The sequence below is a fragment of the Galeopterus variegatus genome, unplaced genomic scaffold, assembly GCF_000696425.1.
Source record: "Galeopterus variegatus unplaced genomic scaffold, G_variegatus-3.0.2 Scaffold964, whole genome shotgun sequence".
Lineage (NCBI taxonomy): Eukaryota > Metazoa > Chordata > Mammalia > Dermoptera > Cynocephalidae > Galeopterus > Galeopterus variegatus.
This window is the reverse complement of record NW_007727075.1, coordinates 362689-378195: the sequence shown is the minus strand read 5'-3', so window position 1 is coordinate 378195 and position 15507 is coordinate 362689. Positions and strand designations below refer to the sequence as shown.

Genomic DNA, 15507 nt, shown 5'->3' with positions numbered 1-15507 from the left:
GGGGGGCAATTTAAAAAAAAAAAAAAAAAAAAAAAAAAAAAACAATGACAAATGTTGGCGAAGATGTGGAGAAATTGGAATCCTCATGCATTGTTGGTGGGAATGGAAAATGGTACAGCCACCCACCGTGGAAAAAGAGTCTGGAAATTCCTCAACATATTAAACATAGAATTACTATATGATCAAGCAAACAAATCCACTTCTGGGCATATGCCCAAAAGAAGTGACAGCAGGCACTCAGTCAGGTATTTGCACACCATGTCCATAGCAGCATGATCCACACCACAATAGCCAAAAGGTAGGAGAAGAGGCTGCCTGGTTAGCTCACTTGGTTACAGCGTGGTGCAGAGAACACCAAGGTCAAGGGTTCAGACCCCGCATGGGCCAGCCACCAAAAAAAAGGCAGGGCATCTATACAACTGATATTACTCAGCCTTACAAAGGAAGGAAATTGACACACACTATAACATGGATGAACCTTGAAGACATTATGCTCAGTGGAATAAGCCAGTCAGAATAGGGCAAATGTTTGATTCTACTCGTAGGAGGTCCCTAGAGTCATCAGATTCATAGAGACAGAACATGGAATGGTGGGTGCCGGGGGCTGGGGAGGGGGATGGGGAGTGACTGTTTAATGAGGACAGAGTTTTGGTTTGGGAAGATGAGAAAGTTCTAGCGATGGTTGGCGGTGATGGGTGCACAGCAATGTGAATGTCTTGTTTTTTTGTTTATTTTGGCAGCAGGCCAGTGTGGGGATCTGCAACCTTGACCTTGGTATTATCAGCACCATGCTCTAGCCAAGTGAGCTGACCGGCCAGCCCAGGAATGTGCATGTCTTGATGCTGCTGACCTGTATGCTCAAAAATGGTAAAGATGGTAAATTTCATGTTGTGTATATTTTACCACAAATGTCTTAAAAAGTGAGCCTCACGTTCTCCATGACCACGTTCCATTGTGTAGAATAGTCATCTGGTTCATTGTAACCTCTGTAATTCTTCCTCAGGATCACGAGGTTGTGTTCCAAGGCCACCTCTTGAACCTCGCAAATGAGATAGGAAGTAATTAGCACCCAAACTAGGAAGGGTGATCCATTGGGTGAGGTTTCTTGGGGATACAGTGAGGAAGTGGGGGCTTCCCTTCTGCGTCCCTCATTTTTCCTACCCTCAGCTCATGGGTCTGTGCTAGGGGAAGACACAGGCTGCCATCGGCTCCAAGAAAGGGACACAGAGAAGAGCGTGAGTCTGGAGCCAAGCGCATCTGGCTGTACCCACCACAAACGAATTTGAATCATCTACTCTTTTGAATCGCCCACAAACCCGTTACACCCACGATTTGGCTATAACTCAATTAAAGACTTCAATATCATCGTCACCAATCTCTCTGCACATAAAGGGCAATTTTAATTTTCTATTTTTAAAATAAAGGTTTAAAAACATATTTTCTCCCCCCCCCCAAGAGGTGATATGGTCACATGGCTCAAAATTGACGGAGCACAGAAGGGCAGACCACAAAAAATCTCCCTCCCACCTTTTTCTCCCAGCCAAAAAGTTCTTCCCACTCCACGCCGATGACTGTTACTGTTTCCTGTGTCCCCAAAGAAATATTCTACATATTTCAAAGCCAAGGATATTTTCATGATTTTCCTCCTTGTTTTATTCTGCACTCACAGGTCTGCATCTGGCTGTTTTTAGCAAGAGTAGCAGGTGTTCCCCACCCCCCAGCCCCCTGCCACCCCCGCAGACCAGTAGGTAGGTACTCTTGTGCCCTGCCCATAAGCCTGTGGCCTTTGTCATTCCAGTGCATGCCGACCTGGCTTCTAGCTGCCAGCAACTGAGGGCTCTCTGTAGCCTCTGAGCCTGTGTGCCTGGGGAAGCAGCCCTCAACCAACGACTGATAGGAGTGGGTCGATCCACACCCCAGTCCTCACACCCCTGGAGTGAAAAAACTTAGGTGCATGTTCTACACTGCATCCTAGACATCCCCAGCAGCCCAGTGTCACCTTTTGTGGCCTGCCTCGCTTCCCCTGTCCCCTATCAGTGCTTCCTGGGATCACCTTCCAGATAAACCACGTGCCTTTTTTTTTTTTAGGCAGCTGGCCAGTATGGGGGATCTGAGCCCTTGACCTTGGTGTCATAACACCGCGCTCTAACCATCTGAGCTATCAGCCAGCCTCTACATGCCCTTGAATCCCTGTCTCAGGGTCAGCCACTGGGGGGAGCCACTGAGGACCGCAGTCTCTCGTGCACGGAGAGCCCCCGTCGTTGTTTGCAGGTGCGGATAAGACTCCATTGTGTGGATGGATCATAACTTCCCTAAGCCCCCCGTCCTGCTCTCCGGGCTCTTTGCAATCTTTTGCACACCCTGCCCTGGAGGTTATTCTGCACACGAGCAAGGACGTCCTCGGATAATTCCCAGACATGGGATTGTTGGGTCGAAGTGCCCAAGCTTCTGGCATTTTGATGGATTTTGCTCAACGGCCCTCTATTTTGGACACATTTCAAAATGCTTTTCCAGCCCCCTCCCCCTCTCCCCGCACCAAACACGGTGTAGATGAACCCGGCAGGTTTCTTGCGGTGTTTGGAGGAGAAGGCTGAGGCTTTGAGCATCTCTGGAGGCACGTCCCTCGATCACCGGATCTCCAGGAGCCGGCGGGCCTGGAGCGTGGGGACGGGGACGGGGGTGGGGGCGGGGCTTCTTTTGCTTCTGTTTCCTTCTATCGCTGAGCAGCAGAAGCAGCGGCCAACTTACATTTGGGAAGAAGAGGAGGACCACCGCGGCAACCATGATTTCCACGATGAGAATGACAACCATGAACAGGAAATACTGGAAGACACAGAGGGGACGGAGAGGGGCTGGGAGCCCGCTCAGCTGCGTCCCCGCCTGGCACCGTGCAGGGGAGGGGACTGTCACGGTCCCCCCACCCCCACCCCATCCCAGGCCACTCTGGCCTCTCCAGTTGGAAAGAACTCACGCCTGGGGTGGGGCTGGGGGGCTGGTGTTTATTTGTCCCAGGGTCGCTTTCCTGCATGGTTGGAGGTCAAGAATGCTGGTAGTGGCATACCTGGGGGAGCTGCTAGCTGGGTCCCCATGTCAGGAGGCCTAAGAGGGGACTTCCGGCTGATGGTGTAAAGGGGTTGCGTGCAGAGAGCAGGGGCCGGTGGAGAGGCAGGAGCGACATAGGGAGGAGGAGCAGCGACAACACACCTCAGACAGGGACTGAAGGGGCGATGCCGGTGACAGGCTGGTGGGTATCAGAGGGAAATAACATTTGCAGGCTTATTTTTCCAATAAAATTCCCATGCATGGTGGAAGACAATGGCAAATCCGGCAAGCAGAGGGGAGGTCTTGCAGTTACACATCTCTGAGAGACCGCTTCCCTCTCTGGGGCTCAGTTTCCCCATCTGTATAATGTGGGGGTGGGACCAGCTTAGGGGGTCTCGTGGGTTGAAGGGAGCCCCTCAAGGCTGCATGAGGCGAAGAAAGCTCCGGGCTCCTCCCCCCACCCCCTTTTATTGGGGGCTGGCCAGGAACCCGAACCCTTGACTTTGGTGTTATCAACACCGCGCTCTAACCAACTGAGCGGACCGGCCAGCCCTCCCCTTTCGTCTATTCCCATCTATGCCCTTCATTATTATTAAAATGTGTTTGCTCATTCAGGCTTTGAGTCGCCAGACTGGCTGATGGCTGTGCTTATTTCACTTTGACAAGGAGAGAGAGTAACGCAGTGGACACACACCCGGGGTCCCCACAGCCCACGGGGCACACGTGGCGGCAGGACTTAGAGGTGGTGGATCCCAGACTGATGGCGTGTGTAACAGAGTGCCCCTTGGTGACTGAGTGACTCTAGATGCCAGACGACAGACATCCAGGCGTCAGTAAGTCCAAAGAGCTCCACCTTCAGAATCTACCCCAAATGTGCCCCATTTCTCATCGCGGGACTTCGTGGCCCCACCCGGGTCCAACCCCTTTACCCCCACACTCTGTTCCCTTCACAGCCACCAGAGGGCCCCCGTGAGCACCTGAGTTGGGGCTTAAACCCCGCCGTGGCTCCCAACACCATCAAAAACCGCTTTCCTGAGTGAGGTCTGGGGAGGCTTTGGAAGCACAGATGCTGAGAGTAAAACCGATGGAATTTGCCAATGGATTGGATGTGGGGTGTGAAAGAGAGGAGTCTTGGATTTCTCCAAGTTAAACTATGGATGAAATGGTGTCCACATCAGAGAGAAGCTAAAATGAAGTATTGCAGGCACAGGGCCTGTTCAACAACAAAAAATTTTTTTAATTGGTGGCTAGCTGGTAAGGGGACCCAAACCCTTGACCTTGGTGTCATCAGCACCACACTCGACCGGTGAGCTAACCATCCACCCCAACAAATATTTGTTGAATGAAGTAATTAAGAAAGAAAACAAAAGATAATGGAGCTTCAGGGATGGGTGCATTTTTTTTTTTTTTCTTAAAAGATGACCGGTAAGGGGATCTTAACCCTTGACTTGGTGTTGTCAGCACCACGCTCAGCCAGTGAGCTAACCGGCCATCCCTATATGGGATCCGAACCCGTGGCCTTGGTGTTATCAGCACCACACTCGCCCAAGTGAGCCACGGGCCAGCCCGGGATGGGTGCATTTAACCATCAGGATCACCCATGCTCTGGGAGATGACTAGCATATGATCTCCCCGAAACCCTCAAGTTGTCTTTTTTTATTTATTTTTATTTTTTAAGATGACCGGCAAGGGGATCTTAACCCTTGACTTGGTGTTGTCAGCACCACGCTCTCCCAAGTGAGCCACCGGCCTGCCCTATATGGGATCTGAACCTGTGGCCTTGATATTATCAGCACCACACTCTCCCCAGTGAGCCACGGGCCGGCCCTGAAACCCTCAAGTTGAAACAATCAGAGTTTTGTGGCAACATAGAGAGGAAGGAAAACAATACGCTGGAGACAGATTAAACCTAGGGTGGGATAATCCACTCAGACAAGATCCTAAGGGGCCAGACTAAAAGACAGAGGGAAATGGGTTGGGGAAACTGAGGGCTGAACTTTGGGGAGATATTATGTTGAGTCATGGCTATATGTGAGAATGAGTAAGAAATAAACTCTATGACATGCCATAGCATGCTCATGCTCGAAATTTTCATGGCTATCTACTTGAACATGAACTTATACATGTACGGCAATTACAACAGTGTTGTGTTGGTGAAAGACAGGCACATGGGCCAATGGAACAGAGCAGCACACCCAGGACAGACACCAGCACAATGGAAACTAGTGTGATGGGCCACTCAATACGTGGCAAAGTATGTCACCCAACTGAAAAAAAAAAATCAAATAAGACTCCTACCTCACACCACACACACAATTAAACTCCCAAAGGCTAAAGAGTGAAAAGTGAGAAACCAAGACTTAAAATTATGGGAAGACAGTCGGTTAGAGTACATGACAAGGTCACAGGTTTGGATCCCCTTACCGGCCAGGTGCAATAAATAAATAAGTTTTAAAAAATTATAGGAAGGAAGCCTAGAATAATATAATTTACAATTTTGGGTAGGGAAAGGGTTTGATATAAGATACATCAGAAAGGAAAAGATGGATGTAGCTGTTGCCATCAAATAAGATGCCATAAACACTGTTGAATTAGGGGATGCTAAAAAAAGGTGCTCATAACATACAATGAAGGATTCGTACAAGGGGGGCAGTTTGGTGGTCTGTGTGCAGATCTAACTTACAAACAAGAGAGTGCCTCTGCTTTCTTTAGTAGCTCCATACCAGCCAGCAATACCAAGCAGTATTGTGATGCACCCAATTACCAGGAACAGGTAGCCAATGTGATAGAGGTACGTGGAGGGCACTCCAAGGACCCTCATCAGGGCAGCCCCTCTACACCTGACACCAATGCCCAGGGAAATGAGGATCGTGCCAGACACCTACAGAACAGAAATCAGAAAGGAAAAATAATAGTCTGTCAGCTGTGTACAAATACAACTCTCCCAGGGTCAGGGAAGCAAAGCAAAGCAATAAAATAAGCAAAAGTGTTCAAAAAATGATAATACCCGGAGCTTGCGAAGATGCGGAAATATTCTCATAAATTGCTGCTGGGCAACAAACTTATTTCTGTTTTGTTTTGTTTTGTTTTGTTTTGGTGGGGCACAATGACACTTTGTAATTCATACTTAAAACCTTAAAGGTCTTGCCTTTTAAGGTAAAACCCTTTATCCAGCGATTCCACATCTAGATATTCAGCCTAAGGAAAATAGTCACAGATGTGCCTCAGGACCAAGATGCACATGAATGGTTTTTTACAGTGTTTTTATAAGAATAAAACTTTAAAAATAACTAAAGTAGCCAATAATTCAGATTGGGTAAAGAAATCATGGCACAACTGTCCAATGGGATCCTAGATATTTTTTGTTTGTTTGTTTTTTACTGACTGGCCAGTGTGGGGATCTGAACCTGAACCTTAGTGTTATCCGCACCGTGCTCTAACCAACTGAGCTATCCAGCCAGCCCCCCTAGATAGTCATTTTAAATGACATTGTAGGACAAGTGTTGAAAATTTTTTTTCTGGAGAGCCTCAGATATTGTGACCTTTACAGGTCATAAGGAGTCTGGTGAAATTACTCAGTTCTGCTGGTGTAGCTCAAAAGCAGCTGTACACATAACTCAGTCAAGTGTAGTCTGCTGACCCCTATAGTAGGAGAAAGTTTATTGACACATAAAGATGTTTTTAAGGCTTTAATGTGTTTTTTAAAAGTGGATTGTAAAGCACTAGCATGTTTGTTCTGCTGTTTTTAAAAGATATATAGAAAAGTCTAGGGCTGGCCAGTTAGCTCACTTGGTTCCAGCACAGTGTTGGTAACACCAAGGTGAAGGATTCAGATCCCCTTACCGGCCAGCTGCCAAAAAAAAAAAAAAAGAAATCCTGGAAGGATATAAGGATGATAATGATGGCAAAGGTGCTGATGATATTTATTAAGCAATGACATCATGACAGGCATAAGCTCTTTAAATGCATCGTCTCCTTTAATTCCCATCAAAATGTCACAGTTCAGGTGACAAGATGAGAAGAGATATTTAATTTCCTTCTCTTTCCTGGCAGCCTTTCCTTATACTGCTCTATAGTGAAAACGATTACTTCTTTAACAATGCACATTTCAGATTACTTTCATAGTAAGACAAATAATGTTTTGAAACATTTATTTTCATTTATTTTTTTTTAAAGATGACCGGTAAGGGGATCTTAACCCTTGACTTGGTGTTGTCAGCACCACGCTCAGCCAGTGATCTAACCGGCCATCCCTATATGGGATGCGAACCCGTGGCCTTGGTGTTATCAGCACCGCACTCTCCCGAGTGAGCCACAGGCCAGCCCCATGTTTTGAAACATTTAAAAGATCAAGAAAATAACTACTGCCTCTTGACCTCCCGAAACAACGTGGGTTTTGCAAATCTGTGGGATGTAACTAAGAGCCAAGCTCTTTCAGCATCATTCTGGGGTCCCCCAAATCACACTCATCTGTGCTTGATTTCACCAGCTCTGGGTTGATCGGCGCCTACGCCTGTTCCCCATGTACCCTGCCCCTCATCAGAATGCCCTACATCCCTCCTTCTTCCCTGGGGATCACAGATCTGGATGTCAATTTGGATCAGCTTATTTCTGTCTTTCAGGGCGCCAGCCGTGGAGGCAGGGCTGCAAAGTCCCAGGGCCTGGGTGGTGACATACTTACAGCCACGAAGCCATTGAATACATGTAACAGTTTCTTCAAGGAAGAATATGGAGTGTGCATTTCAGCCATGTTGGCCAGACTAGGGAGCCCTAAAGCATCTTCCTAAACCCCTGGGCTGCTGTTTCCCAAGATGACAGAGGTCTGCGGTAGGGGCACAGAGCTGACTTGCTCTGCCCCTCTCTCTCCTGGCAGCCTGATCGTCTCCCGGGGCTGCCCGACAACTGCCCCGCCTCAGTCATAAGCCTCTGTCACATCATAATCGGATGCTGGAGCAAGGCTCATGGCACCAGGGAAGCAGGGGCCCCAAACTGCCCCCTGTCGGCTCCTCATCCTCCAAATAGGCCACAATGGGGATGGAGAAGAGGCATGGTATGCTCTCCTGGTACGCCCAGATGCCACCGGGGTCCTGTGGGCACCATGACCAAGTGTAAAATTGACATCCCCTGCTACACTGGGGGCTCTGGGAGAGCAGGGACCTGGGCTGTCTTATACCCAGCTGAGTCTCCAATGTCTGGCACAGCAGGTACTCAGGAAACTAGTGTGGAATGAATCAAGAGGTTCTAGGACACAGGAATCTAGCTACGAGCCACTGGGCCCTTCCAAGGCGGGGACCACACTTGGCCCATCCTTCTTACAGGGCTCAGAGAGGCCAAGGAACTTGTCTGAGGCCACACAGGAAGCAAGGCCAAGGCTGGGCTTTGAAGTCCAAGAGTAACAGTGGGGGAGGAACGTGAGAAGTAGAGAGCCTGTCCTTTCTCCATCTGAGGTCTGCTCAGCTCAACTGTTCTTGAGCTGTGTCTCATCAGTCACTGGGCTTTTCTTGAAGATGACAGAGACATGGTGGCCGTTTCAGGGTAAAAAACCTGCACGTGGGCACGGAAGGCCCCCAGGACCAGATCCTGAAGCCTCTATGTAGCCCATCATGCACCCCGTCTCCCCACTCCTACCACAGACTGGGGTCCGTCTGTGCCCAGGTCCTGGCTGGCTGGAGGAGTGGGAGTCGGTTCAAAAGGGAGAAAATAGCTTACGCATTAATGAATGTTTGTTAGATCGCCTGCTTCTTGGAACATGGAGAACTGAGCAAGATGTTTATGGCAGAATGACTCCCTCCTCCCTGGACCACAGGCCACGTTCACAGTTTGGAGTGTGTCCTTCTAGGCCTTTCTCTAAAAGGTCATTTGAAATAAGGAGCCTCAGAGCCAGGGGCTGAGGAACCGAAAATAGAGACGCAAGCATGGGGTGCAAGGCAGCATGGGAAAATGTAGGCTGCAAAGGTGGGTGAAGAAAAGGGGGATACAAAGGAGGGTGGGAATGGAAACCGGGATGGTAAGAGGCATGGAGAAAAGGAGGGTGGGGAGGTGGCAGCACAAAGAAGGGTGGAAAGTGAGAGGCAGAGACAACCGGCCTCGGTGGGAGGCAGAGGGCGGTGCGGACGTGGGAGCAGGCCCTGGGTGGGGAACGGCGGGAAAGGAGGAGCCTCCACGTGCTGCGGGCGCCCCGCCCCCCCTAGGCCCCGCCCCTCCGCGGCCCCGCTTCACCGCACTGCCTCCGCCCAGGTCCCGGCCTCGCGCGTCACCTGGCGGCCGTCAGTGGAAGCGCGGCCCTAAGTGCTGGAGCGGGGGCGGATACGGGAGCCCGCTCTTCCCCGCCGCGACTGTGGAGTCTGCGGACCAGACAATCCAAATGTGCCCGTGTCCCTCTCCCCACCCTCCCCCGCCCCCCATCGTGCCACCTCTCAGCCCGTCAGCGTGAGAAAATGAAGCAGGGACAAGTCCCCCTCGCCCCAGATCCCCCCACTCACTGAATTGATGTGAAGAGACAGAATCATACAGTCATCGGCGAAATACAAATGCAAAAACATTTGGCCAAAAACATGCAGAAAAACGGTATAGTCCATCAGTAACAGTTCAAAGCTTCTGGAAAAGTGGAGAGCTGTCAGGAGGGCATTTAAATACCATTGTACAAAGAAGAGAAGAGCCACTCCAGTATTTCCTTTTTTTAAAAAAAAAAAAAAGATGACCGGTAAGGGGATCTCAACCCTTGACTTGGTGTTGTCAGCACCACGCTCAGCCAGTGAGCGAACCGGCCATCCCTATGTGGGATCCGAACCCGGGGCCTTGGTGTTATCAGCACCGCACTCTCCCGAGTGAGCCACGGGCCGGCCCTCCAGTATTTCCTTAATAGCAGAACTTAGATTTGTTTCTCCACATGCTTGGTCTCCTTCCTTATATTTTAGGAGATCTTTTTTAATAACATGATTTCCAAGAAAATGGAATGTCTTGAATACACATACACATATACACAGAGTATTTAGGTCAGAAACCCATATCGGTCTATGAACTCTCCTTAATTCATGTATTTGCTGTCAACAGGAACAATGGGGCTGGACCCAGGTGGATTCACCAGGAAATGAATGACACCTAAACTGTCACACGCTCTTCAAGGTCTGAGAGGGGCTCAGAGGTAGGTTCGCCGGGCTGATGGCACATGTAAAATTTGCAGCAATGATGTATTTGTTTGTTTAGGACTCACAGAACCTGGGTCCACCCCTGACAAGGGACTTTTTAGGGTTTAAGGTATTTTAGTAACAATCATTGGGGTAGAGAGTGGCAAATCAGAATCCACCAACCAACAGAAAAGTCTGGAGCGCACAAAAGAAAGGTGGCTGTCCTTGCTGAGGACGCTCCACACCCTTGGCATTGATTGCTCTGGGAGCTCCCAGGCATGGACCTCAGCCATCACTGCAGATGAGCACAGAAGTGCCACCAGGTTGTGGCATCAAGGGCTGAAACCCTTGACATGACAGTAGAGGATCATGATGGCAATTGCTACCAAATGAAAAGGAAGCAGACAGCATTTCCACCATTGGGGATTTTTTTGTTTGGCTGGTTGTTTTTTAAAATTCCATTTGTTTCCCTGTGCTCACATTCTGGTTTAAGGTTGAGCTTTGGTGCTCTGTGTGCAGAGGGACTGTGAGTTGAGAGGCACTGAGGGGGGGGGGACAGAGAGGCCCCTGTCCTGTAGGGGCACTTGCTGCTTTCCCAGGTTCTTATTTGTTACTACATAAAGATCCAAAATTTCTACCCCTTCAGCCCAGCAGAATCTTAGCTTTCAGAAATAAGAGGAGTAAGATTAAGTAGTGCCAAGAAATTTTTGATGATATTCAAAATACTCAGCCACGAGGCATGCTCAGCCAGCAATGAGCCCAACAGAACAGAGGGTCTTGGGGTGTCGACTCTGTAGGGCTGGGGGGTTCTGGAGGAGTATAGCAGCAGCAAGTGGCCTCCAGTCCAGTGAGCGCAGGCGACTCTCCTCTAGGGGGCTCCTGTTCTTGCTGGCATGTAAGTTTCTGGTTATAATTTCCTCTCTTTTTTTTGGTGGCTGGCTGGTATGGGGATCCAAACCCTTGACCTTGGTGTTGTAACACCACTCTCTAACCAACTGAGCTGACCAACCAGCTTATAATTTCTTCTTTCAACTGGTCAGCTGGTCCCAGGGCAGCCAAGACCGTTCCCATCCCACATTCCCCAGGTCTCTCAGTTAAACACATTGAAAAGCTCATAAATAGTTTTCAGAGGTTTTGCACCTCTAATGTCTCAGGGTAGAACTGAAATGACAGAAGAGACTTTTTAAAGCTTATGGGAAATGTTTCTCCTTCTGGGAACGTCTACTACAAATTTACTCAAATGCAGTAGGCCAAGAGTTGTCAAACATCTTCTGAAAAGCACCAGGGAGTAAATGTTTTCAGCTTTGTGGACCATACCATCTCTGTCGGGACTCTGCCATAGAAAATACCCAAATGAACAATATGTAAATATATGTAAATGAACATGTGCAAATATATTTAGATAAACATATGCAAATGTGTCTAAATGAACATATGTAAATATATGTACGGGAATAGGCATGGCTGTGTTGCAATAAAATGTTCTTTACAATATAAAATGTTTTTGTCATTTACAGGAACAGGTGTCAGGACACAGTTTTGCCAACACCTGCTCTTAAGCCTCATTTAAGTTGGCAAATGATTGAAAACAACCCAATGCCCTTCAAAAGGAACTGGTTAAGTACGGATGGATCAACTAGTGGAAGAAATACTCAGATGCTGAGAAATGAATGTAGAATTCATTAAAAAAGAATTGACACCATGTACTCAAACAAATACATGGACCATCATGCTCACAGCAGCATAAAAATAGCCAGAAGTGAAAACAGCCCAAATGTCCATCAGCAGATGAACGGATAAACACATGGTGGTATGTCCATACAATGGAATGTCACCCAGCCATAAAAAGGAATGAAACCCTGACACATGCCACGACATAGAGGAACGTCCAAAACATTATGCTGTTTGAAAGAAGTGAAAGAAGGCGGATGCAAAAGGCCATGTGTTATATGGTTGCATTTACATGAAATGCCCAGACTGGGCAAATCCGTAGAGACAGAAAGATTAGTGGTTGCCAGGGGCTGAGGAGAGCACAGGAAGGGACTGCTTATGGGGCACAGGGTTTCCTTTGGGGATGATGAAAATGTTCTGGAACTAGATAGTGTCCATGGCTGCACAACAGTGTATATGTACTAAATGGGGCTGAATTGTACACTTTGAAATGGTTAATTTCACGTTATGTGAATTTCACCTCAATTTTAAAAAAATCATTCACTGCCCTCCATAAAAGCAGAAACATTCTGGTCTTTCACAAACAACCATAGAAATATGGAGTTTGTTGGGATTCCTTGAGGGAGGTGGTATCATCAGGGGGTTGGGCCCTAATACTTTGTTCAGATCCTGGTGTCTCCAGTGACTGTTCAAGTGACTTAAGCCAAGGCACTCACCTGGCTTAAGGTGACTCACCAGTCATATTGGGTTAGGGCCACCCCAATGAGTTCCTTTAACCTTAATTACCTCTTTTAAGATGCTTTCTCCAAATACAACCACATTCTGAGGTAGTGAAGATCAGGACTTCAACATATGAATTTGGGGGCTGGGGGGAGATGACACAATTCAGAGGCTTTTTTTTTTTTTAAAAGATGACCGGTAAGGGGATCTCAACCCTTGGCTTGGTGTTGTCAGCACCACGCTCAGCCAGTGAGCGAACCGGCCATCCCTATATGGGATCCGAACCCTTGGCCTTGGTGTTATCAGCACCGCACTCTCCCGAGTGAGCCACGGGCCAGCCTGGCTTTTTTTTTTTTTAAAGATGACCAGTAAGGGGATCTTCACCCTTGACTTGGTGTTGTCAGCGCCATGCTCTCCCAAGTGAGCCACGGGCCAGCCTGGCTTTTTTTTTTTTTAAAGATGACCAGTAAGGGGATCTTCACCCTTGACTTGGTGTTGTCAGCGCCATGCTCTCCCAAGTGAGCCACGGGCCGGCCCCTCAGTGGCATACACACGGGTCACAAAAAGACAAATACTGTATAATCCCACTTATAGAAGGTCCCTAGAGTCATCAGATTCATAGAGACAGAAAGTAGAATGGTGGGTGCCAGGGGCTGGGGCGGGGGATGGGGAGTGAGTGTTTAATGGGGACAGAGTGTCAGTTTGGGAAGATGAGAAAGTTCTGGAGATGATGGTGGTGATGGCTGCACAGCAGTGAGAATGTACTCAATGCTGCTGAACTGTACATGCAAAAACGGTAAAGATGGTAAGTTTTTTGTTAGGTGTATTTTACCATCATAAAATAAATAAAGAAAAGGAGCAGGAATAGAAGGCCTCCTGGTGGGAAGAGAGGGTTCCTGCAGAATGTCTTCTCCAGCTCTGATTGCTCTGGCATTGTGGTGGGTCTAATCATGTCTCCACCCTGCACGCTCAACATTCAAGTCCACCCGCAGCTCCAGAATGTGACCTTATTTGGAAATAGGGTGTTCACAGATGTCATTCATTAAGGATCTACAGATTAAATTATCCTGGATTGTTTTTCTTTCTTGCTTTCTTTCTTTTTTTGGCAGCTGGCTGGCACACAGATTGAACCCTGGACCTTGGGGTTTTCAGCACCATGCTCTAACCAAGTGAGCTAACCAGCCAGGCTGACCCTGGATTTAGGGTAGGTCTTAAAGCCAGTATCTAGTGTCTTTTCTTTTCTTTTTTTTTTTTTTTTTTTTTTTTTGGAGGCTGGCTGGTAAGGGGATCTGAACCCTTGACCTTGGTGTTACGACACCACACTCTAACCAAATGAGCTAACCAGCCAGACCTGTCTGGTGTCTTTATAAGAGAAAGGAGAGGGACATTTGGACACAGAGAGGAGACGGCCATATGAGGATGGAGGAGACAGCAACTGGAGCGATGTAGCCACAAGCCAAGGAATGCCAGGAGCCATCAGAAACAAGGAGGAATTCTCCCTGAGAGACTTTGGAAAGATCAGGGCCCTGCTGATATCTTGAAATCTGACTTCCGGTCTCCAGAACAATAAGAGAAGAAATATTTGTTGTTTGAAGCCACCAAGCTTGTGGCGATTTGTTATGGCTCCCCAGGAAACTAACACAGATAGAAAACTGGCATATAGTTCAGCTGTGTATGGGGGCTGAGAAACACAGCACAGGGTTTGGGAAAAGAGTCCGCATCCAGGATGGGGACCTTTTCTTCCTTAAGAATAGCGATGACGTTCAAATCTTACTGGTGGCTTTGGCTTTTAAAAACATCAAAATAGGGCTGGCCAGTTAGCTCAGTTGTTTAGAGTGTGGTGTTGATACCACCAAGGTCAAGGATTTGGATCCCCATACCAGGCAGCCACCAAAAAAAAAAAAAAATCAAAATATTTTCCATTACTAATCTGAACTGGGGGCTTCTCTTGAAAAATCCAGAGATCTGGTCATGCTGGATCTATCCTCAAACATGGCCATGTGTGGCTGAGCTGAGTGAATATTGTCCCCTTCCTGGAGGAGGTGTGGGGGTCACTCCTGTTGGCCAGAGTGTGCCCTCTCTCCCTTGAGTTACCTGCTGGCCTTGTAGGCATCTGAGCTTGTAGCCCCACAGCCAAGAAGCCGCCTGACTGGGATATGCAAAGTGGGTCCCTGTGGGGAGGACCCAGCTGCAGCCGCAGGTAGAAAGGGAAGGTCAGGAAGAGCCACAGCTAGAGGATCTAGGCAGCTGAAATTGTCCTCCTTCAGGACAACGGTGGATCCACCCACTATTAACATCATTCAGAACCAAACTACGTTCCAGCACCTTCTGGGTCCATCCTCCACCATCGCTCATTGGACCCACACACCTCCTCCCTGGTCTCCGCTCCCACCCTTACTCCAACAGCCACCAGAGGGCGCCTGTGCACACCTCAGTCATTTAGATCCATCCTCTGCCCAGAACCCTCCATGGCTCCCACGTACTCAGAACAAAAGCCAAAGCCCTCCCCACGGTCCACGAGGCCCTGCGTGATCTGCCTCTGTCACCTCCCTGCCCTCACCCCATTCCGCTCTGCCCCTCCACGTCTGTGTTTCTGTCACACAGGCCTCCTCCCTGCTCCTCAAACACACCCAGTTCCTGCCTTTGCTCTGACTATTCACTCAGCCTGGAACTCTCTTTCCTGGATCTCTGCACAGTGCACTCCCTGTTTCTGTTCAAATGCCACCTCCTCCGGGAAGCCTGCTCTGACTGACCATTTAAATAGATTCCTTTTCTTGCTCTTTTCCTGCTCTATTTTTCTTTATAGCACCTGGCATTTTACATAAGTAGTTGTCTCATCCATTTTCCCCAATAGACTATCAGCTTCCCAAGGGCAGGAAAGTTTGTCTTGCTCTCTGCCATGTTTTTGGTGCCCAAAACAGTGCCTGACACACAGTCGGTGCTCAAT

The 15507-nt window shown here is 48.4% G+C and overlaps 1 protein-coding gene across 1 annotated transcript in view; it reads right to left on the bottom strand.

The window, feature by feature from the left end:
• TSPAN16 (tetraspanin 16) overlaps positions 1–7792 on the bottom strand; it is a 27561-nt gene extending 19769 nt beyond the window's left edge. The window contains exons 1-4 of the mRNA XM_008573807.1: positions 7724–7792; positions 5726–5923; positions 2749–2823; positions 932–1039 (exon numbers count right to left, since the gene is read on the bottom strand). Coding sequence (XP_008572029.1) covers positions 932–1039; positions 2749–2823; positions 5726–5923; positions 7724–7792 — 450 coding nt within the window. The remainder of the gene's footprint in view (positions 1–931; positions 1040–2748; positions 2824–5725; positions 5924–7723) is intronic.
• Positions 7793–15507: the final 7715 nt, after the last annotated feature.